Below are 24,511 nucleotides of genomic sequence, written 5' to 3' on the forward strand. Positions count from 1 at the left end.
TCCCATACTCAGCCACTAAGAGCATCTGTCCCACTGGATCCCAACCCATAACAACTATGTGGAGAGGAACCTTGGTGGGAGGAAGCAGGTAATGGGATGGACGAGATGTAAGGGAAAAGGAGAGCAGGCCACTTTATACAACACCCACAATAATGACAAGGAAAACACCATTAAAAACTTCAAATCTCTGATCGATGCAGTTCAATTATGCCAAATCAGCGCTAATGATGAATTCCATGAAATGGTCCCATTATTGGGATCTGTCCTGCTCATTTCCATTGGGCTGGAACCAATGACTATGTTTTATAAAACTAGAAATCTGAACAGGAGCACAGAAGGCCATTTCAAGGGATTCATTATTTGCATTAACTGGGACCTAGCGACAACTAGCTGTGACTTCAGAGGATGGAGGGGCAGTGGATTACGAGTGCAGAATGAGACATAGGTATGTTTTCAAATATGGCCAATGTGTTGATTTGTTTTTCTGAACTGTACTTATTTATTACAAGGTGGGACTTTCATGTTAGGGGGGTTGGGGGGGGACTTGTTAGGAACAACAATGATGTTTTTAAAATAAAAATCAATGAAATGAAACATTTTTTAAAAGAGAAAGAGGAGAGGGGGAGGGGAAAGGAATCGCAGAATTAAAGAGCTGGGAAGGACCTCAGGGACATCTAGTTCAACCCCAATACATTAAGCCTAAGGAGTAAACCCCCCCTATAAAACACCTCTCCTCATAGAAGTTATACTGCTTCTGCTTGAATACCTCCAGGGATGGGATGCTTGTCACCTCTGAAGACAGCCCATTCCATTGTGGGACATTTCTGATGGTTAGGAAATTCTACTCTCAGAAAATGTTTCCCTATAACTGTCCCCCATTAGCTCTGACTCCAGAAAATAAGATAAAGCCAATGCCAGGTATTTGTAGGTGGGGATCACACTGTGTTCCCCTGCCCTAAATCTTTTCTTTGCCAGTCTAACCACTGTAAATTCCTTCTATTACTTCATATGAGGAAAGACTTTGACATTCCTCACCATATCCATAGGACAGGGGCCAGCTTGTCAATCTCTTTCCATCTAGATGTGGTCTGACCAGGCCAGAGGGCATCAGTTCTATCCTGCTTCTTGCTCTGACTGTTCTAACTCTATCACTGAATTTGGGTTTGGGGAACAACCATTTTATGGAGAAGTTAGCTCTTCCTTTCTTCCCATCTCCCCTAGTCTGTATTTGTGCAGCTGGCTTTTGTTTCTTGTTTTGCTTTGTTGGGAACCCAAAGTACAGGACTTTATCTTTGTTGCCATTCTAATTAACCTTGTTGAATTATTCTACTTGTGTTATCCAACATAATCTGGGACCCTCCTGGCTTGGGGTCACCTACAAGTCAAACATGCCGGCTCTCCATGTAAGACACCGCTACAAAGGTTGTAAAGTGGGGCCAGGAAGGCATCATTACCATGATGTCCGCATAGTCAGTGGGCATCTGGATCTGCTTCTCTCCTTCCCGAGAGGTGACTTGAGTGCCTTCCCCAGGCTTCCCAGGGTTGTGTTTCTTCAGCCACATGTCATAGGTCTGCTGCATGTCTAGGACTGGGAAGGATGGAAGTAGGGGAGAGAGGGAGAAGCAAGATGTGGGGCTAGAAGTCACATCATCCATCCATAGCCTGGAGTGCCATCCCAGTCACCACTCTGGACACCCTCACTGCCAAAGGTTTGCCCAGTCTACTTGGTGGATGTGAGAAAGAGCAGGTGTTGCCCTGAATGCAACCCTAGTGGGAGAGTGCCCATCTATCAATGCTCTCTTGCAAGACCTTGACCACTAAGCAGCTTGACTCCAGCTAAAAGGTGACCATATCCCTCAAATGGGGATGACAAGTTCAGTGGCCAACTGGACTATTGAGTGTGGAACTGGCTTGCCTGAGGAAGGTTCTGAATGAGGGGACCTCAGGTCCTCTGGCTACCCAGCCTTCCCAAGCATCTTGGGCACCACTCCCTCCCATCTCCCCCAGGGTACTCCAGGCAGCAGGGCCAAGTTGACTCACAAGGAGTTCAGGGGCAACGTCTGAAACAGAATCCCCTCTCTTGTCACTCCCATAGAATGACAGCCTTCGTTGGAAGCCTCCAATGATGTGGAGTTCACTATCTCTCAAGGCTGCCCATTCCACCTTCAGACACTAAGCCAAACTTAGCCTTCTTGCAACTTCCTAGTGTCTGGTTCTGCCCTCTGGGGCCGAACAAAACAAAGACAGTCCCTCTTCCACTTGTCAGGACATCAAATACTTGAAAACTGTCCTGTGGAATCCAGAGGGAAGGAAAACTTTGTAACTTCCAATTCTTCAAGTAAAGAGGGAGAGACAGGAGCCAGACAACAGCCTAGGCCATGAGAATTATGGGTAAAACCAGGCAAGGAGGGATGTCCTTTGCTCTCTCCAGTTCAGACCCAGGATATCTGAGCTCCAAACAAGCAGTTCCATTAATTTCACTTTGTTTTAGGAAACATTGGTTGGAAACAACAAATTCCCCAATTTTGGGGAATGTCAACTGTGCCTTGAAGGTATCCGTTTCCCTCAGGGTGACCCTGGCTCTGGGCTCCACATTGAGATTTCCCATTTCCTTCCCTCCCTCCACCCCCCAGCCTTCCCTCCCTCCAAGTCACCCTGGACACACTCACTCTTATTCTCTTTCATGAAAGTCCACATGTCTCTCTCCTCCGGGCTGTGGGCGAAGGAACAATTCCCCACATACTGACACTTCCGGCCATTCTGGGCATGGATGCATAGCTGTGGCACAAGAGGAGGGCCCTCTGAGTCACTCATGTCCAGAGAATCACCCCCTCCATTCACCAAGGTTCCGCTGAGAGTGATGGAGGTGCTGCCCACACTGTCCTCCCAACACCAGAGCCCTGCTTCCTGGGGGATCTGGGCTACATTCAGCAGGAACCAATCTCCTTCCCTGGGCCCCCGCCTGAGCACCTAACCACACACAACCTTCCCTCCTCACTGTTGTGTAAATCAGGTCTCTGAAGCTGGACTACACCCTCCCTCCCCCCATCTTCCATGGCTCCCTATCGCCTCTAGGAGAAAACTCAAAATCTGTAGCCTAGCACCTAAAGCTTTCTACAGTCTGACTCCCACCCACCTTTCTAGTCTCATTTCATCGTGTTCCCCTCACGTACTCTCTGTTCCCATCAAACCTGCCTACCAGCTATTCCCTGTACACAACATCCAACTCCCACTCCCGTGCCTTTGCTTACGCTGTCCCCCATGCCCGGAATGCCCTCTCTCTCTCTCTCTCTCTCTCTCAGAATCCAAAGCATAGCTCAGCTGGAGCCTCCTACACGAGGCCTCTCCTGATCTCCCTACTTCTTAGCATTTTTTCCCTCTAGGAACTACTCTGCACAGTTTGTTTCTCTTTCTCTAAAGCCATCTTGGATCTCCCCAGCAGAACAGAAACTCCCTCGGGGTAGGGCTTGTGATTGCCTCAGTATCCCTAGCCCCCATAGCAAATCACTTCACTATTTGCCCCCTTCTCAGACTGGCTCCATGATGCCTCTAGAACTCCCAAAGAGTAACTTCCCTTTCCCAATGCAGAGGAGTCCTGAAGAGCTGCCCAGGGCCTTAGAAGGCCACCAAGCCCTGGAGGGGTGTGAAACAGGCAGATCTGTCTGCTCCCACCCAGCTCCCATTGAGGTTTGATCATTATTTGTTGACTTAATTGAGAACCTTGACCAGCACCTGCACTACATATGGCTGATGAGCCTTGAATGATAACTACATGGTCCACTCTTGGGCCCATCCTGAGGGCCTGTCCAGCTGAGTGGAACCTGCCAGAGTTCACAGTCAGCTAGTAGAACCTTTGAGAGCCAATGTCACTCTCGTGCCTCAGTGAGACACAGGATAAAGGCTTTGGTGGAAGAAAGGCAATACCAGACAATATGTGCCAAGTGCCAAGGGAGTGGTCCCAATAAGGGAGTTCAGAGGAGGGGAGGGGCCACAGACATCAGAGCTGGAAGGGAATTGAAAGGTCCTAACCTCCTCATGTGACAGAGGAGAGAACTTCAACCCAGAGACAGGGCAAGTGACTTGCTTAAAGTCACACGATGCAATTTAATAGCATCTATTACATTTCCACTTTGGGCCCAGCACTGTGCTAGGCACTCAGGATAAAAAAAAAAGTGGTCCCTGTCCTCAAAAAGCTTGCATTCTTTTGGGGGAGATATAGAAAAATGAAACAAAGTCCCACACAGAGGAATTGGGGGAGGCGGCATGAGAAGCCAGGGAGATGATCCGTGTTGAGCATTAGAGGGAGCTAGGGATGCTGTGAAGTGGAAATGAGGGAGTGCACTGGAGGCATGGAGGTGGGAAATGGGGAAATGGCAAGCTGTGGACAGTGAGTAAAAAGCAGCTGAATTGAAGAATGTGAGAAGGGGAAGAAAAGGCTTAGCATACACTGGAAAAGTTAGGAAAGACTTCCCAGAGAGGGTGAGCCAAGTTAGACTCTGAAGGAAGGGGGATGATTTGGAGAGGTGGTGCTGGACTCTACTGGAACATGGGCTCTAGGGTCAGAGGGTCAGAGTTCAGATCCTGCCACTGATACCTGCTACACGAGTGACCTTGGGCCAGTCACTTCCTCTCCCAAGGCTTTGGTCTGCTCATGTATAAAATGATGGCCTTGGGACTAGATTTCAGCCCTAAACTATAAACTAAAGAACTGCAAGTCACTTGGCCTCTCTGGGCCTCAGCTTCCTCATTTATAAAATAGGGGCATGGGCTAGATGGCCTCCAGGGATTCTTCCAGCTCTCATTCTATGACCCCATGCTCCCATGTCTGCCTGGTCCAGACCCCAGAAAAGGTTGGTCACTCCTAATCCCAGTGGGGGTGGGTCTTTTGGAGCAAAGCACAGGTTTCTTCCCATTCCCTAAAAGAAAGGGGAAGGCCCGTAGCACATTTAGGATTTGGGCTCACATCCTGGCTCTAATGCTTGCTGTGGAACTGTCCAGAAGCCCTAAGTCTCTCTTCTTTTTTTAGTCTCAGTTTCCTGGGCTACAAAATGGGACAATACCCCCTTGCACTTGCCTTTCTTCACAGGGTTAATTGGGGCTATTATTCTGACTTCCAGAGGCATGAACCAGAGCCTCAGTCCTGCCTGCTCTGAAGGTCTAAATGCCCTCCACTACACAAGCCCCCATGTTGTCTGGTCCCTCCCTCCTACTCACATCATACTGTTGAGGGAAGCTGCGGATGGATGGGAGTGGACGGACAGACACCCACTTCCTCTTGACTTTGGACATCACCAACAAGACCCGCCTCTCCTTGGTCCAGCTGGAGGGCAAAGCAGAGAAGCCAAAAGTGAGGATGCAGATGAGGCTGCAAAGCGGGCATGGTCCAAAGAAGGGAATGAACAACCCCCACTGTGGTGGTTCATCCCTCTTCTGGCCAGGGATGGGAAAAGCTGCTGCTGCTTCTCTTCCCAGCCCAGATTTGCCCACCGCCTCCTGTCTATCAGGCAGGACAACTTGTCACCCTTCAGCTCAACTCTTCCATTCTGTGACCAGTCTCAAAAATGCAGCATAGACAGAAGCTCCTTGAAGGCAGGGCTTTGTGCCTGAAGGAGACTGGCCCTGTCTTGAAGGGAAGTGCCCTGGGCTTGATGCTAATTAGCTGTGGGATCACAGATTGTCTATTTTGGTTTCCTGAGCCTCAGTTTCCTCATCTTTAAAATAGTGATAAAGACCTCTGCCTGTTCTCCCTACCAGTGCTCACATGGGAGAATGGATGAAAAAGTCCTTTAGAGCCTTGGAAGTCCCTGAGAGAGACTGTAGTCTAGTGTGCTGAGAACTCGGAAAGATGGGGATGCAGATCCCCCCACAGACACTCAGCAGCTGTGTGACCCTGAGCCAAACTCTCTGAGTTGTAGTTTCTTCATCGGTAAAATGAGGGGGCTGGATTTGCTGGCCTTGGAAGGTCCCTCCCAGCTCTCAATCTCTGATTCTGTGATCTGAAGGCAAGCCCAGCTTCCCTCCCTGCTGGTCTCTTCCATCCCACCAGCCACAGCCACCACCACCATCCCTTCCTCCTCACCAATGTCGGGCTTTGGCGCTGCAGTATTTGAGGTCCTTGTCGGGCTCCACTACCTGCCCATTCCTCCAGCATTGGCCACACACAAACTTCATCTGCAGATCAAAGGTGCTGGGTGGGGGGGTCCGAGAGCTGGCCTACCGTGGGGAAAGAGGGACAGGTTCAGGCATGGCATAAAACTCTGAGGGTTGGAAGAATGGGGGGAGTCAGGGCCTTGGTGTCAGTGGAGACCCTGCCTCTGACACTTATCAGCTGTGTGACCCCAAGGGAAGTCACACTCTCTCAGAGCCTTAGTCTGCCTACCTGTAAAAGGAAAGATCTTACAGGAAACGTTTATAAAGAGGTAGTTTGGCATAGTGGGTATTTCTGATTCCTGCTGGCTATGCGAGTGAGTAGAAAAGGGCACTGGTTCTAGAGTCAAAGGACTTGAGAGCCAATCAATCCTGCCTCTGATGCATACTGCCTGTGCAACCTTGGGGAAGTCTTGTTACCTCCCTGGGCCTCAATTTCCCCTTCTGTAAAATGAGGAGGTTGGACTTGCTGGCCTCTGAAGTTCATAGGATGGGAAGCCTCTTCTCATCACCTACAGGCAATTCTCTAAGATTCTAAATCCGAAAGGCAGGCTGACGAGGGAGTTTCCACACCAGTACTTCCCTCTACAGATGAAATCCTGGTGATTATCTGTTTGGGTCTCACAACAACCCTGTGAGGGGAGTATTCTGGGTGCTTGGATCCGCTGCAGCCTTAAAGCACCACACAGAGGTGAGTTATTATTAGTTATCCTACACTGGAGCTCAGGACTTGGGAATCAGTCAGATTTGGGTTCAGATCCTGCCTGGCACTTTCTAGCTATCAGCTGTGTGACTGAGTTGGAATCTCAGCCCTGCTCCCTTCTACTTCTACAACCTTGGGCCAGTCCCTTCCCCTCTTGGGGTATCAGTTCCCCCTCTGTAAAATGAGGGGATTCAGCTAAATGGCCCCAGAGCTCCTTTCCAGCTCTAAAGCTGTGACCCCATGACCTCTTTGGTCATAGTTTCCACATTTATGAAATGAGGGGGTGGGACTAGATGGTCTTGGAGTTCCAAATAGAAGATCCTGATTTTTCCCATCTTGGGAGAGCCTTTTCCATAGCAACAAAAGATACTTTGAGGTATTAGGATATAAAGGGGCCAGGCACCTTGGCTCTGGCCCCCTCCCGCCGTTACTGTGGGAAGCTCTTCAGCGACATACACAGGGACTTTCCCAAAGGCACTTGGGGATCACTGTGAGCACAGCTAGCAGCAGATTTCCCCATTCCTAGCCCTGCACTTGCTCCCTATGTGACCTCAGGCAAGGCCCCTCCCCCTCTGGGCCTCCATTTCCTCCATTCAAAAAAAAAGGGGGGAGGGTAGATTAGGAGATCTCAAAGGTCCCTTCCAGCCTAGGTCACATGACTGTCCCTCCCCCTCAAACAGCAGCAGCCAGACTGAACATTTTGTCCTGGAAGGAGGAAACTGCTTTCCCCTTCCCCCCATTCCCCTCCTGTTCCTACCCCTCCTTGTTCCAGTGACAACCAGGCGGGGCATGGGGGCCTCATACCAAGGGGAGGGAAAATAATGAGAAAAATCCCGGGTGGTGGGGTTTGGGGGAGGCCCGCTGGGACTCTCTCTGGGACAGCTAAAGGAATTGGGGACCCCCAAGTTCTCCTAGAGCCCTGAGCTCCCAGTCTGAAATCCCCAAGGCATTGGCCTCCACCTTGTCCTCAGGTGACCCAAGTGCCTGTGGGAAGGAATGAAAGGGAGGGAGAGGGGGGCAGGGAACAGGCGAGGCGGGAAGAACTCAATGTTCTCTCAGAAAAGCAGCTTTAGATTACAGTGCTGGGAGGGTTGGGGCCCTCCTGTTACTCCCAGCTGGGCTCAGGGCCAAGAACAAAAATAAACAACATACCAGGGAAAGAGAGGAGGAGGGGGAGAGACAGAAAGGGGAGGGAGGGAGGGAGGAGGAGAAGAGAGAGGGAGGGGGTGTGAGAGGAGGAGGGGGAGGAGGTTAGAGAGAGAGGGGAGGGCAGAGGAGAGGTGGGGAGAGGGAGAGACAGAAAGGGGAGGGAGAGAGAAGGAAAGAAGAGAGGAAGAGGGAGGAGGTTAGGGAGAGAGGAGAGGGTAGAGGAGAGAGAGGAGGGGAGAGGGAAGAGGAGAGGAGAGGACAGGAGAGAGAGGAGAGAAGGAGGATGAGAGGAGAGAGCGACTGAGTGTGAGAGGGGGAGGGGAGGGGAGGGGAGAAGAGAAGGAGAAAGAGAGAAAGGAGGGAGGAGGAGAGGAAAGAAGGAGGGGATTTGAGAGGAGGACGGGAAAAGGAGACCAAAGGGAGGGAGATATGGAGAGGAAAGAGGGAGACACTAGGAAAGAGGGAGGGGAGACACTAGGAAAGAGGGAGGGGAGACACTGGGAGAGGAAGAGAAGAGAGACTGGGATATAAGTGGAAAAGTAGGGAGAAAAAGAAAGTGAGAAAATGGAGGAAAGGAATGCTGAGACAAAAGGTGGGTAGGAAGAGAGAAATCTTTCCTCTGACAACCACTGTCAGGTGAGAATTCAGTGAGACCAAATTCTCCCCACTTACTTTCTCTTACAAACCTCCCCCTGAGCATCCCCTCCCCCAACTCTGTACTGGGACTACTCAAAAGGTTATTCTAGAGGGGTTTGGATACATTACTTCCATTCCCAATTCTCTCCTTCACAGGAAACAGAGAAAAACCCAGAGTGACTCAGTTTCCCCAATGCCCTTCATGACCTGGATGAGGCAGCAGCACTTCAGCCTCTGGAGGGAATGAGGAAAAAGTTGGGGGAGGCATGATGGGGAAGTGAGCAGGGTCAGGGAATGAACAGGAGAGCTGGAAGGTCCTTTGGGGAATGTCTAGTCCAACTTCTTAGCTTAGTAGAGGAACAAACCAAGGCCCAGAGAGGAGACTGAGAAAAAGAGCAATCATCTCCCTGGCACTTCAAGGTTGGCTTTTACCAACCTTGCCACGTTATCTCATTTGATCTTCACAATAGCCTTGTGAGGTGGGGACTGTTATTATCCACGTTTGACAGATGAGGAAACTGAGGCTACATGACTTGCTGGCAGGGCTGGCTAGCATCTGAGGTGGGCTTGTTGGCACAGAATCCAAAGCCTGTGGAGTTGAGAGTCAGAAGTGCCCAATCTTGCCTCCACTGCTGGTGACCTGCAGGCTTTGGGGCCTCATCTATAGTAGGAGGTTGGCCCAGATCAAAAGGACCTACATGGAAGTAGTGAGTGACCTGTACTTTGTAGATACTTAGAGCTATTAGATGAAGAAATGACAGCTCTGAAGGCAGGAATGTTACCTTATACTTTTCAGCATCTTGTGCAGTGCCTAGTGAATGCTTATGGATAGACTGGCTGAATGAATGGATCCAGCTTTGAGTCATCTTTTAAGGCCAGGAGGCAGTGTGCTACAGCGGGAAGACCTAGGTTCAGATCACCCTTGGATATTTGCTGTGTGACTTTGAGCTGATCATTTGACTTCCTTGTGCCTCAGTTTCCTCTTCTGTCAAATATGGAAGTTGAACTTGCTGGCCTCTGTGGTCTCTTCCAGCCCTCGCTCTAGGAACCCATGGTCCTGTATATCCTGGGGTGACTCCTTCCACTCTATGTTCATGTGTGCGTGCTCACCCCCTACTCCCATACATAACACATGCAAACATTCACACATGTTCAAACCAAGGCATCCCTGCAATTGGAGAGGATTTTAGAATTTAGAAGGAGGAGGGACCTAAGAGGTACTTGATCCAACCTCCTCATTTTAAAGACTTTCGGAATGGCCAAGTGACTTGTCCAAGGTCCCACGGGCAGCAAACATGAGAGGCCAGGCTGGAATCTGGGTCTTTGGACTCGGGCTCCAGGCTCTCCCCACTGCACCACCACGTGGCCGAAGCCTCGTTCTCATTGCCCTCCCCTTGCCCTTGGCTGGCTCCTCACCAAGCTGTTGGCAGCTTTGCCTGCATGGGCCTCCATCTGCTGCCAGCACTTCTTGGACTCTTGGACGATGTCCTCATGGGTCATACCTGGGGAGGGAAAGGAAAAGAACTTGAGGATGGTTAATGGGCTTCATGGGGCAGGGGGCCTGTGTGGATCACCAGGCTGGGGCTGGGGCTGCTCCCCATGCAGAGTGGGGATGAGGGAGCTGAGCAGGGGGCAAGCACTGAGCAGAGGAGCTGGAAGATGGGTCTGTGAATTCTAGCTCTGCTCCTCACTCCCTGGGTGACTCTGGGAAAGTCATTGCCCTCCTCTCAGGCTCTGTTTCCTCATCTCTTCATTGGGGGAGCTTAGATCGACAATAACTCCCATCTCCATAGTGCTTCAAGGTTCAACAAGCTCTTTCAGGAGTCCTGTGATGCAGGTATTAGTATGCGTGGTACACAGTCGGTGCTCAATAATTGTTGTTGATTGAGTGATAGAAAAAGTATTATTACCTCAGGCAGTACAGTGAAAAGATTCTGGACTTAGAACCTGGACTTTGGCACTAATTAGCCATGTAACCTGGAAGATCCCCTACCCTTGCCCAGCCTCAGTTTCCTCACCTGTAAAAGGAGGGGGTTAGATTAGATGACTGCTCTTGATTCATTCAGCTAGCACTTATTAAGCTCCTGCTGTGTGCCAAGCTCTGTACTGGGTAATGGTGACATACAAAGATAAAAGTCAAACAGCCCTGCCCGCACAGAGCTTACATTCTGTTAACAACAATCATAATTTACATAGCATTTTGGGGGTTTGCAAAACATTTTAGAAATAATATCTCATTTTATCCTTGCAACAACCTTGAGAGGGAGATGTTATTATTTATTATTTTTATCTTATTTTCTTTTCTTTTGGCAAGACAACTAGGGTTAAGTGACTTGCCCAGGGTCACACAGCTAGTAAGTGCTGTGTCTGAGGCTGGATTTGAACTTAGGTCCTCCTGACTCCAGGGCCAGGATTCTATCCACTGTGCCACCTAGCTGCTTCCATTATTTTCACTTTAAAGATGGGGAAACTGAGGCAGGCAGCATTTAAGTGACTTGCCCAGGGTCAAACAGTTATGAAAAGCCTGAAACTGGATTTGAACTCATGTCTCCAGGCTCCAGGGTAAGAACTCTGTCTCTACTGTACCATCTATCTCTGGAAAATGGCATCAATCAATTATTGATTAGTCAATTATATTATTAACCTCTTGCTATCTTCCAGGCACTTTCCTGGGTGCTGGGTATACACAGATGAAAACAGGACCATTTCTGCCCTCAGCTTGCATTCTATGGGGAGGGGGAGGATAGATAGATACAACATAAAAAAAAAGTAAATACAAAGTAATTTGGCAGGATGGGGTGGGCACTAGCTACTGGAAGGTAGGACTGCAAACTGTCTGAGGTTTTGTAGAGGCATCGGATGTAGATGCTGGAGGTGAAATGACTCATCCCAGGCTGATACAGTTATTGAGAGTCAGAGGTGAGATCTGCACCCAGGTCTTGCTGATTCCAAGTTTAGCTCCAGAACTCCTTAGAGAGCCTAAAGACATAGGATCCCATACCTAAAGCTGGAAGGGACCTCAGAGGTCAGCTAGTCCAATCCTTCTCATTTTACATATTGGGAAACTGAGGCAATGGGAGGGGGAAGACTCACTCAGATTTCCCTCTCCCACAACCACCACCTCTGATGTCTATGATGTACAGGGGTGTCTCTGGGCTCTTTGTCAGAGATCAAATTTCTAAAAAGTCCTGTTCAGCACAGACCTTATACTGACCCATGAGTTAGTTATGTGAGGCCCCATCTAAGTGCAGAGGTGTCTAACATAAGGAGGCAGCTTGCTAGGAGATGAGCTTTGAGGCTCTTGAGTTTGTCTCCTAGATGGGGGGGGGGATGGGTCTCCATTGCTGGAGAGATGGCCCATGTTTTGACGTGACAACAGCACTTTGTAAATGTGGAAGAAGGCTTCCAGTGGCTCTTCATTTGCAGCCCCATCATACCAGGCCTCACACAGAGGAGACACTTAAGAAATGCTTACTGGGTTCAATGAATAATAACGCCCCATAATTTCCACTCATGAGAAAGCTTTGGAAAAGGCACAGTTCTGTACAAATACAAAATAAACTTAAAAAATTTTTTAGATTGTAAACTCCTTGAAGGCAGGAATTCCATCCTCCTCCTCCTCCTCATTATTTTCTTATTAGGGATTCTCTGTAGAATCAGAGTCAGGGGTTTTAAACTTGACTCTGATACTTAGTGGGGCAGCAAATCTAGCCTCAGACACTTACTAGCTATGTGTCCCTGGGCAAATCACTTAACCCTGTTGACCTCAGTTTCCTCATCTGTAAGCTGGAGAAGGAAATAGCCAACCACTCCAGTATCTTTGCCAAGAAAACCCCAAATGGGGTCATGAAGAGTCAGACTAAAAATGACTAAATAACTGATACTTAGTAGTTGTGGGATTCCTGGGCAAATGACTTTCCCTCTCTCAGCCTGAGTTTCTTGATCTGTAAAGTGGGAATAATTGTTCAAATACTCTAGACTCCATGGGGATGCTGAGAGGAAAACACTTTCCAAAAGTACTAGAGAAATGAGAGGGTGGTAAGGGGCACCCGTTGTGGGCTGGTCTTGTCTGGGCATGGAGTAAGGAAGAAACTGTCCAGTGTGGAAAAGAGAAGCAGTTATGGAGGAGTCCCCTCCCTCCTGCTTCATGCTGCCGTCTCCTTCCCATCCTCACCTGAGTATTGCTGCAACAGCCAGACCTTAAGCTCGATGAAGCTGTGGGCAAAGTGGCAGCTGTCCTCTCGCAGACAGCCATAGCGGACCTCATGGCGGCACACGTCAAACTGGAAGTGCTCTTGGAACTGGCGGATCTTTGAGTATTTCAGGGCAGTGGAACGCACAATGTGGACCAAACACCTGGAGGGAGGAGGTGGGCAAAGTGAGCTTGGCATCTTTTGTTTTTACAGCTCAGACATTCCTCCAATGTAACCGAGAAAAAGAGTGAAGCAAAACAGTCAGAAATGATGACTGCGTTTGATGTTGCATGCCACATTTGGCACCCACAACCCTCTGCTAAGACAAGGGAGCTGTGTTTCCTTAACTTGTCCCATAGGACCAAGATTGTTCCCAGCATTTGATATCTAATTCAACTGTCTTTTAGTGACATTTTCAGTCCTGATTCTAGCCATTGTCTACACTGCTTTTATAGTCCTGCTTACCAGGATTCTGCATCAGGTCATACAAGGCATGGAACCACAGATTTAAGGCTGGAAGGGAACTTAGAAGTTCTCAAGCCCAGTGGTGTCTAACCTAAATAGAAATGGATCCCTGCAGGCTGCACATTGACTTAGGAAACCACAAATGAACATTGCCTATATTGTATTGCATTTTTATTTTATCTTGTAAAACATTTCCTAATTACATTTTAATCAGTTTGGAGCACTTGGGTGTTATGTGGGCCATGTGCAGACTGTGGGGAGCTGCTCTGATGTGGATCAATGCACCATTTCACAGATGAGGAGATTGAGGCCCAGACAGGTAAAGCAGCAGCTGGCTCAAGGTCATACACAGATCTGAAGAAAGTGGAAGAACTGGAATTTGTACCCAGGTCCTCAGACTCCAAATCTCCCCAAATTCACCTGCATTCCTCATATCTGTCATTTCTTAGGAGATTATATCCATTCAATTCACACCCCACAATTTATTCAGCAGATGCGCATTTGATAGAACTCTCCTTTGTTTACAATTTGGTTGTTGTTGCTGTTGTGGCTTCCCCACAACAGTCCCAGTCCCTCCTTTGGAATAGTAGCTGTCCCAAGGGCGTGGCAACATCACATCACAGGGAGCTAGACCAGAAGTCTGAAGTTCCACATCTGGTATCCTCATTCTGATGCTTACTATGCAGCCTTGAGCAAGTCATTTTTCCTCTCTGGGTCCCAGCTTCCTCATCTCTGAAATGTGTCTCACCATCCTCACTCTAGATACTCAGTGGGCTATTTTGGGAAGAGCACTTTTTGAACCTTTAAACATGGTATATGACCACATAAGCCAGCGTGGAGTTATAATGAATGCTGCATGTGGAATAAGGAGAACTGGGTTCTAGTCCCAGCCCAGACACTTAGTAGCTGTGTGGCCCTGGGTTAGTTATGTAGTATCTCCGAGGCTGTTCCCTTGGTTACATAGTTACAATAACCCTTGGTCTACCCCTTCAGAAACATTCAAGTGTCATAAAACATGAGTCGGTAAAGAATCTAGAGTCACGAGCTAAGTTCTCTCTTCCAATGTTGACTTGGAAGTTCTAGAGGCAAGTTGGGTAGGGACCCTCTGTATTTAGAAGAAGCCACCCTACTGGGAGGATTACCCACATTCTGGGTCTAGAACCAGAGAGGACTTTCAAAGTCACCCAGCCCAACTTCCTCATTCAACAGAGGAGGAAACTGAGATTCAGACAGGCCAAAGGACTTGTCTAAGGTCATCCACCTAGTAAGTTTTGGAGATGAGATGGGAACCTGGGGAGTCTCCCTTACCTCTAGGGCTCATTCTCTTTCCCTTCTCTATCACAGATGCGTCATTATCAAAATATTATAATGGGTTGACCTCTCAATTACCCACACAAATGTGGGGGTAGAAAGGAGGAAATGGGCGCAGGTGATTCAAACAGGCAGATCACCCAAGGAATCTGGTCAGGTTTTAGAATAAAAGGCAGGAAGTCACCAGGGCAAAATGTCTCTGGGGTTCCTTGCCTTGTATGTTTCCTCCAGGGAAAGCCTTTAGAAGCATTTACTGAACCCATTGGTTCAACCTTTTGGTCTCAGGACCCCTTCCCCAAAGAGCTTTGTTTACTTGGGTTATAGCCATAAATCTTTACATATTAAAAACTTGAAGCTCAGGATTAGTATGAAAATGACCTTGTAGTCCCCCTGAAAGGGTCTCAGGGATTTCCCAGGGGTTCCAGACTACATGTGAGAAGTGCTGATCTGACCCATGTTCTGCTGTCCCAAACCATTTGGGAAAAGACAGCCAGGAAGGGCCTACCAACTGGTAGGCACAGACAGCAAGAAGCTTGACACGGTCCCAGTCAAGGGCAAAATAACCCCAGGGTTGGGAATCAGGCTTTTAGTCTGGACTAGTGATCTCCATGCATGTGCAACCTTGGGCAAACCACCTCCCCTCTCTAGGCCTCAGTTTCCCCATCTGTGAGAGGGAAAGCATAAACACCAAATCACCTCCCTCCTTGGGGGGGATGGGAGGACCACTTGAGGGTAACCTTCAGAACTGCTTGGGAGAGCTAAAAGGGCCAGATGGCTAAAAGGCAGTGACAGAACTGTTATCTTAGTGAGAGGCAGCTAAGGAAAGAGATGAGAGTGGTGGGCTTGGAGCCTGAGGGTCGCAGAGTTAGAGCTAGAATGGATCCTGGGTGGGGTTCATCCAATCCAGCCCCCTTATCTGACAGAGGAGGAAACTGAGGCTGGGATAATTGATTTGCTTTAGATCACGAGGGTTGCTGTTGTCGGTCCTTCGTTCTTGAAGAGGACTGTGGCACCAGGAAGGTGATGCCATGACTTGCAAGGGAATGAGATTTAAGTGAGGAAAGGCTATACAAAGTCATCAGCCTCACTCTTGCTGGTGCTCTGCCCAAAGGAATGGAAATGTTGATCACTTGTACAGGTAGCAAATGACAGAAGGCAAACCCTAACTCCAGTGCTGTCTTCCCTTATACCACACTGCCTCCTACAGGAGGGATCTGGTTTCACACTGCACCTCTGACACCCACAGCTTACTGCTGGGCAGGTCATCCACTGCCTTTAGCTTCAGCTTCCTCATCTCAACAGTGGGAATGATAACACCTGTAGCACCTACCTCACAGGCTCCAAGGAGAGAACACTGGGTGTCCCCAAAGTCTTGATGCAGTTTTAAGCTATTAAAGCTTACAAATGAAGAAATCAAAGCCTAAAGGGGAGATGTGACTGGCCCCAGTTCACATATGAAGGTTGCAAATATGGATTATTAAAGCTCTAAACTATGGTAAGGCTTTGCAAACCTTAAAGAACCATCAAAATGCCAGTTATTATTAATACTGTTATTATAGGGATGCTACATGGTGCGGTGCATAGAGTGCAGGACTGGGAGACAGGAAGAGTCATCTTTCCGAGTTCAAATCCAGCCTCAAACACTTTCTAGCTGTGTGACCCTGTCCAAATCACTTCACCTTGTTTGCCTCAGTTTCCTCATCTGTAAAATGAGCTGGAGAACAAAATTGCAAACCACTTCACCAAGAAAACCTCAGATGGGATCATGAAGAGTCAGACACAGTTGAACAACAACCACAACTACTGTTAATCTTGTCATTATACCATTCTTCTCTTTTTCAATGGGTTTCTGATAGAAATTGTCCTGGTACTGTCACAAGTCACTCCCCTGCTATTCTTCATTGGTATTTAGCATTCTATGGATTACTGCACAGGGAGAGAAATTGCTACTTCCAGCAACTGAACAAAAGCGTCTGACCGAGAGCTGCATCTCAGCCCCATGGGATTGAGAGCTCCTCGACTGGGGTTCTCTTGAAAGCTCTTTGGGTCATGGAGTTTGAAGAGTAGAGGCTTTGGGGATGGAGACATTGATTTTCGAAGCTGTCCTCAAGTGTTTTCTGTGTCAATAGTTGGCCGAGTAATTTTGGGCAATGGTTCTGTGTGTGGCCATAATCTGTCCCCTGCAGATTCATTGATTGAGTTCTCTAGGGCATTTTGAAGAAATGCTTTCTCATTCAGTGAGATCACAGGCCCAGTCCCCCCATCCTATCATTGTTGTTGAAGATAATGATGATGAGGATAACATTTTTAAGCATAGCAGAGAAAGTGTTGGACTTGGGGTCTGAATTCAAATCCAGCCTTAGGCACTTAGAAGGGACAAAATCCTGCATAAGTGACCCAAACTATCGGCCTCAGTTTCCCCATCTGTATAACAGGGATAATAAGAGCACCTACTCCCGAGGTTGTTGTGAAGATTAAATGAGTTATCTGTAATGTGATTAGCACAGTGTCTGGTATACAGTAGGCATTTAATAAATGCTTGTTTTCTCTTTTTTCCAATTTATGGAGTGCTGGACCTGCAGTCAGAAAGACCTGAGTTCAAATCTATTCCCAGACAGTGTGTGATTGTGAGCAAGTCCCAACTTTTGCCTCAGTTTCCTCATCTGTAAAATGACAATAGCTTCTACCTTAAAGAGTTTTTGTGAGGCTCAAATGAGATAATATTCATAAGGCACTTTGTCAATGTTAAAGTGCTATATAAATGCTAGCTCTGATTGCTATTATTACTAGGTGACCAAGGTTACATGGAGGGTTGGAAAGATGGCTAGTCTTGGAGTCAAATGATCTCAGTTTTCATTCCAATTCTGTCCATCACTCTGGGACCTCAGAAAACCTCACTTAGCCTTTCTGAGCCTCAGTTTCCTCATCTGTGAAATGGACAGCATGATCTGGTCTCCCATCCATGTTATGAGCAAGGTCTGGAAAAGGAAGGCTGTCATTAGGAGCTTCTTTCTCAGAAGATAAGCGTGAGTCTCTCCAATGACAAAGCTGAGCTGAGAGTCACCAGCACCCCCTCGAGAGGAGGAACAACCTCATGACAGCTGGATAAATAATCTAGACTCCCACACGCCTTCGGACCGTGTGGAGTCCAAATAAACAGGCTGGGAGTGGGAAGCGTGTGTGTGTGCATGTGTGTTTGCATGTGTGTTTCTGTGTGTGTGGTGGCCAAGAGTATGAAGTTTTAGAAAGAGCAATCTGTGAGGCCCAGGATAAAGAAGGCTAGACTTGGAGCCAGAAGCCCACTATTCACATCCTGACCGACCCTCACTACCCCTGTGACTGTGGCCAAGTCCCTCTCTGAACTTCCATTTCCTGACCTGGAGAATGGGGATAATCATGTTGGGGTGGCCTTCCTCACAGGGTTATTATGGGGAAAGAACTATGCAAGCTTCAAATGGTGTTGTAAAGATGGGAAATATTAAAGCCCCCTGCCCACTCTGCTACTCACTCCCTGGGGGACCACCTACATTGAGTTCTCTGAGCCTTGGTTTCCCCATCTGTAAAATAACACAGTTAGATTAGGTGACCTCTGAAGTGTCATCCACATTAAACTGCTAATTCTAGGGATGGTGCAAAGAACCACCCACAAAGGCCATGGGCATTTTAGAGATCTTTCCCTATACTAGGGATACACATTGAAGGTTCCCCCATCCCCAGCTGAGCCATGGAGGAGGAATTCTTGATACCTTTCCTATGCTGGTCCAGAGCCTCAGGAGGTGGGGTAGATGCCATTATTTTCCCCATTTTACAGATGGGGATACTAGAGGCCCAGGGAGAGGCACACAGCATGCCAGCAGACAAGCCAGGAAGAGAACCAAGAACAGGGGGTTTTCCAGGCTAGGCCAGGCCCCAGACACTCACTTGTTGTCATGGAAGCTGTGCTTGGCAGCCAGGTTGGAGCAGACAGCGGGAGAGTCCTTAGTCCCCTTGCTGATGATCCTGGGCTTGCTGTCGAAACAAATCTGTTCAACAAAGGAGCAGGAAAGAGCAAGGTCAGGGTCCAGGAGAGGACAAGGCCCCCCAAGCCCCGTGAGGAGGGTCCAGAGAAACTTCTGGGGTCCCTTGAAAAGGTTCCAAGAAAGCAACATGTGGCGGTTTCCTGGCCATCTGTCCAATGTGGGAGTTGTCTGGGTCCTCGGTTCATCCCAGAATTTCAGATGTGGAAGGAGCCTCAGAGGTCACTTACTGCAGCCTTAGCTGAAAAGGGATCTCCTTATATTCCTTATGAGGGAAACACAGCCAACCTGTGCTTAAATACCTTTGGTGACAGGGAACTCACTCCCTCAAAAGGCAGCCCTTTCCATCCTGGGATAGGTCTCATTGTCAGAATGTTTGTCCTGACATCAAGTTGAAATAGACCTCTGGCGTATTTCCCTGCATTGTTTCTAGTTGTGTCCTCAGAGCCAAGCAGAAGGAATCCAATACCTCTTCCATATGTCAGCCCTTCTGACACTTGGGCATACTACCGTGTTTCCTCCCCCTCTCTGAGCCTTTCCTTCTCCCCACTAACATCCCCAGCTCCTTCCATCACTCCTCACAGGCTATGATGGGGGGTCCTGAGGTCTTTCCTCAATCTGACATTTTGTGCCCAGAACTAAACCCAATACTCCAGATGTGATAAAACCAGGGCAGGGGCAGCAGGAAGATCACCTCACTCCTTGTGGTACTCAGGGAAACTTAGAATCAGGAAAACCAGGGTTCAAATCTTGCCTCAGTCACTATAGCTGTGTGACCCTGGGCAAGTCTCTTAACCACTTCACTGTAAAATGGGATAATAACAGCCCTTGACTCACAGGGTTGTTGTGAGGATCAAATGAGATAATATTTATAAAGCATTTAGCACAGTACTTAGCACATAGTAGATGCTATATAAATGTTAGCTATTATTATCATTATTCACCTCTTTAGGACTCAGTTTCCTCATCTGTAAAATAAGAAGGCTGGACTCCATGACCTGTAAGGTGCCTTCCAGCTATAGATCTATGATCCTAGCTTTCTTTGTTTTTTTCTTATTTTTTTTCTTTTTACATTATTTACATATACTAATATATTCTTCACCACTTTCCCTCTAAGAATAGAAGGGGCAGGAAAACCCTGGCCCTGGAATTCACTGGCAGATCTCAAGCCTCTGCCCCCTGGTGTTACAACTTAGCTTGACACAAATGTGAGTCCCAAGGAACCTGGGAATGCAAACTACTTTGTCTTGAGGATTTCATCCTCAGTTACCTCCCCAGTCTGATTGGATTTAGCTTTTGAGGGCAGAGGCTATATCTCCTACTTTTCCTTTTCTCTTCCCAAATTCCTTCCCTCTGCAGGGAGCAACAGTGCTGCTGGACACACTGAAGATGGTGAATACTTGGTGTACAGTAAAAAGAACCCAGTGAGAGCTAGGAGACCTGGGGAGAAGTCCTGACTCTGCTACTGACTTCTCTCCCATCAGGTCTCAGTTTCCAACTCTGGAGAATAACAGGATTTGATCCAGTTATTGCTAAAATTCCTTCAAAATATATGATTCAATTCTGAATTTAACTTTTTCAGCATGATGAACAGAAAAAGTCCTGGAGGGTTCCCTCTAACTTACTGCATGAGCTGGGGCTGATGCTAGGACCACAGCTTTCCTATTTAATAAGACTTAAGGGGATAGAACAGAAGATCCCTAGTTCTGACATTCTATATTCCAAGGTCCCTCTGAGCTCTAATGCTCTCTGTTCTAAGGGAGTATTACCTTTGACACTTCTGGCATTCCATGTTCCTTGGTTATTCTCAGTTTTGATATTTTGGATTCGAAGGATCCTCTCCACCCAAGCCAGAGCTAACATTACATGTTCTCTGTTCTAAGGTCCCTTCTAGCTCTGGCATTCTAGATTTTAAGGCACATCCAGTTCAGAGCTCAACTCTCCTAAGGTTCCTCCCAGAGCTGAAATTTCATGATCTGTGATCCCTCCCAGCCCTGGGGCCTTCTCTCTCTTCTAATTTCCATTTCCAAGAGTCTCTCAGGCTGCTTCCATCTCAGACATTCTCTGTTCTATAGTTTATTCCTTTCCTGACTGCCACTCTAGAATTCTAGCCTGTGAATGAATAGTGCCCATTCTAGGCATGTGCCAATGAGGGGGTGTGACCTGAGAATTTCCCCTCCAAGACAACAGCTGCATTCCCACACCTTCCCAGGGAGGCTGGGAGGCTGGGGAGCAGAAGGGGCCCTACCTCACAGAGGAAGGTGAAGATTCCCTGGTGCTCTTTGAGAAGCTTGGCAATGGTGAGGCTGCCCCGCTTGACTCCCCCAAGGGGGTCAAAGAGGAGGTCTCTGTTGAGGGTCCCCTTCCTCTCCTCCGTCCACACGTCGATCTCCTCCTGATGGTAGGCGAAGGTGCAGTTATCCCCGTACTTACAGTCCTGCTTGTTAAGCATGTCTGCGGAGAGGCAACAGGGACACACACGTTCCGCCACGGGAAGCCGTGGCCCAGTCACCTACTGGCCCTCGATGCCAAGGCCCAGTCCGTCACCCACTGCTCCTGAAGCCTGAGGCCTTGCTATCAGGGGGATCTTCCTCAGGTTCCTTCTCCTCCATTTCTGAGATGAAGGGCTGGACAAGGAGGCCCCCTTCTGGGGGTCCTTCAAGCCTTAGAACTTTTGTCCTACTCAAGCTAAATGTTTCTTAAAAATTCTAAACGTATTAACTATATCATAAGCACTTAGTATAGTGCCTGGAACCTAGCAGGCACTTAATAAATGTTTATTAGATTGGATTATTGGATTGAAAACACCAAAAAAAGAGAGAGAATTTCCATATATACAGCAAAACCCAAAAGGAAAATCCTATATGAAGCCACAAATCCCAGCATATATTGCTTTTTTGATCCACCCTTTTTTTTGATCCATCCTTTAACTGGGCCTCAGTTTCCTCCTTAGTAAAAAGAGGTGTTTCCATTAGATGATCCAAGGTCCCTTCTAACTCTAGAAGGGTCATTCCAGGACCCTCATATGGGAAAAGAGGACAATAACAATTATGCCTCTTGTCTTTTAGGGTCATGGTGAAGAAAGCACTTTATAAAACCTAAAACCTCATGGAGAGAAGGGTGACTGTCGTGTTTTATTACTAGGGGTGGGGGAGGAAATTAATGAACACTTGGTGGCTTGATATGTCAAGGTGGGGCTTGAATTCCCATGATGTTCAGAGAATGCATTTGTTAAAATCTCCCTCTCCTGAAATCCACCAATGCCTCAGAGGTCTATAGAGATGGGAAGGGCCTCGGAGGCCATCTAATTCACTTCACCCATTTTAAAGATGAGGGAACTGAGGCTCAGAGAGGACCATAGATCTGGAGCTGGAAGGGACTCCAGAGGTCATCTTTTCCAGCTCCCTCAAAACTAAGGCCATCGAGGAGGGGTGCTTTGCCAAGGCCTCACATGCAGTTAACACAAGAGGCAGGGTTAGAATCTCTCACCTTGGTGTGGAAGCAACCCCACAGTCACATATGAGCAGAGCACAAGTTCTAGTCAGCTCCAGGAATCTGGGAGATCTTTGGGGCCAGACACAGACCAGCCAGGCTTGAGCCCCTCTCCTCTCTCTCATCCCTCAACCCTTGGCAAGTCACCTTCTGACCTCATGCAATGGAAACTCCTCTCCATAGTTACTTGGGATCTGAGGCCCTTTGGCCAAGCCTCAACCTCTGGGGCCTTTTCTTTGACACCTTTGTCTTCCTCCTTCCCCTCTTCGCCCTTCTCTTCCACTTCTTTTTATTCCTCCCCCCCTTCCTCCTCCTCCAGTTGTTCCTGAACACTCAACTTATTCTCCAGCAGCCATCTCCAGTCGTCCTGATGAATATCTGGTCACTAGACCCACACGGCTCCAGAGGAGAGAATAAAGCTGGTAACTTTGCATAGCCCTCCCTCGCTTAAATCTAATTCACTTGCAAATCATGACATCATCTTCCTGATGTCACGGTCCTCTTCAAGAATGAAGGACAAACAACAATCTGTGAGTAGAAGTAGCTGCCCTACTGGGAACCCAACTGGCCAGTTCTATTTGGGCAACACAGCTCCCTCCCTCCCTCCCTCCCTCTTTCCTTCCTTCCTTGCTTTCTTTTTCTCCCTCTCTCTGTCCACATAGGGAATCATACCTGTGGGTACTCTGCCCAAAGGAATATAAATTTTGATCACTGAAACCTTGCGAGATATCTTAGGGTTTACAGGCGAGATTTCTTTTTTTAAGGACTATGCCTTAAACCCAAATCACTCTGGCTCTTGTTGATTGGCCAATAATAGGTCCTAGCCCAAGCCTCACTTGGTCATTGTTTGGGCTCTGATGACTCAGAGTAAGTGTAAATAGCAATTGTTTCTATTTTGGTCAAAAACCTTAGGGTCTTCCTGTCCCAGATAGATTTTTTTTTTGACTAGGTAAAAAAGGTCATTCTTTGCCTCATTCCTTATCTAGCCTTCATCACTGAATGGGTGTTGTCTCAGTCAAACTAAGACCTGGGAAAGACCTTAGCTTAAAAAGGCCAAGGTCCCCCCACTGCATCTGGGGCCATCTCCAGTTGTCTTGATCTATATGTCGTACTGGCCCCAGATGGCTCAGGAGGAGAAAGTGAGGCTGGTAACTTTGCACGCCCTGTCTCACTGAAATCTATTTCACTGACAAGTCATGATATCACCTTCCTGATGTCAAAGTGCAATGAACGAACTTTCTCTCCTGAAAAAAATAATAGACTGGCACTGGTTCCCAACCAGTGGCCTGTACAGAGGTTTGCCCAGTCCATGTTTGACTCCCCCAAGAAGTAAACCTATCTTCAGGAGTATGTCACACATGAACATGCATTACTATTTTCAAATTCACAAACTACTAATTAATTTGAGAATATTTCTAGGATCTAAGGGTACTATGTCATGAGAATTTTCAATTAATAGATTACCAATGGTATGAATACTCTCAGGTAGGAATTGTGAAATTTTTGTTTGTGAAGGTCTTCCTACTCAAAAAGCTTGGGAAACAGTAGGTATGATGGTCTCTGAGACCCCAGGGTCTCCTGGCCTCCAGCCTCTTACCCCTCCAACCTACCCTCCACACAGCTTAAAGTGTGAATCTGAACAGATCACTCCCTTCCTCAAAAGCCTCCACTGGCTCCCTATTGCTTCTGACATTAATTATAAGTCTTCTTACTGACATTTAAACCCCTTTGCTCTAGAACCCTGCGTTCCAGCCAAACTGTTTTGCTGCTATTCCTCACAAACAAGGTTCCACATCCCACCCCTGGAGACTTTTGCACCCACTGACCCCCCAGGATTAGGATGTGTATCCTCCTCATTTCCACCTCTGGGAATCCCTGGTTTTCTTCCAAGTCCAGCACCAGGGCCACTTCCTATTGAGGGCTTTCCTGATTCCCCATTAGCTGGAGCCTCCCCCAAACAGTCTGGGGTATGTGCATTTGCTAGAATGTGCCTCTATGTGCACTTTAAGTTTTCTCTAATAGAATATAAGCATTTAAACTGCAAACAGTTTCTTTTTGGTATCTTCAGGGTCTGGCACATGTTAGGAGTTTAATAAATGCTTATTGGTTGACTGACTGACAAACTGATGGATCTCTTCCAACTCTAATATTTTGAGGTCTAAGCTTCCTTCCAGCTTTTGCATTCCATGTTGTAAGGTCCCTGTCACCTGTGACTTTCCATGTTCTAAACTTCTTCCAACTCTGACATTCCCTGTTCTAAGACCCCTCCCAGCTCTGCCATTCCCTGTCCTAAGGACCCTCCCAGCTCTGACATTCCCTCTTCTAAGCTCCCTACCAGCTCTGACATTCCCTGTTCTAAGCTCCCTCCCAGCTCTGACATTCCCTGTTCTAAGCTCCCT

At 47.8% G+C, this 24,511-nt stretch overlaps 2 protein-coding genes across 5 annotated transcripts in view; one reads left to right on the forward strand and one right to left on the reverse strand.

Moving 5' to 3' along the window:
- Positions 1-24,511, forward strand: part of RANGAP1 (Ran GTPase activating protein 1) — a 228,733-nt gene that overhangs the window by 102,316 nt on the left and 101,906 nt on the right. The window lies entirely within an intron of this gene.
- The window catches only part of ZC3H7B (zinc finger CCCH-type containing 7B), an 89,401-nt gene that overhangs the window by 7,155 nt on the left and 57,735 nt on the right, over positions 1-24,511 (reverse strand). For all 4 annotated transcript variants that reach the window (XM_069099443.1, XM_069099441.1, XM_069099440.1 and 1 more), the window contains 8 exons: positions 20,869-21,074; positions 18,526-18,626; positions 12,810-12,991; positions 10,052-10,137; positions 6,080-6,213; positions 5,215-5,320; positions 2,670-2,778; positions 1,455-1,588 (listed from right to left, as the gene is read on the reverse strand). In XM_069099443.1, the coding sequence (XP_068955544.1) occupies positions 1,455-1,588; positions 2,670-2,778; positions 5,215-5,320; positions 6,080-6,213; positions 10,052-10,137; positions 12,810-12,991; positions 18,526-18,626; positions 20,869-21,074 (1,058 nt within the window). The remainder of the gene's footprint in view (positions 1-1,454; positions 1,589-2,669; positions 2,779-5,214; positions 5,321-6,079; positions 6,214-10,051; positions 10,138-12,809; positions 12,992-18,525; positions 18,627-20,868; positions 21,075-24,511) is intronic.

The sequence above is a fragment of the Petaurus breviceps genome, unplaced genomic scaffold, assembly GCF_028583685.1.
Source record: "Petaurus breviceps papuanus isolate PSGF00001 unplaced genomic scaffold, PetGlider_PUasm1.0 379, whole genome shotgun sequence".
NCBI lineage: Eukaryota > Metazoa > Chordata > Mammalia > Diprotodontia > Petauridae > Petaurus > Petaurus breviceps.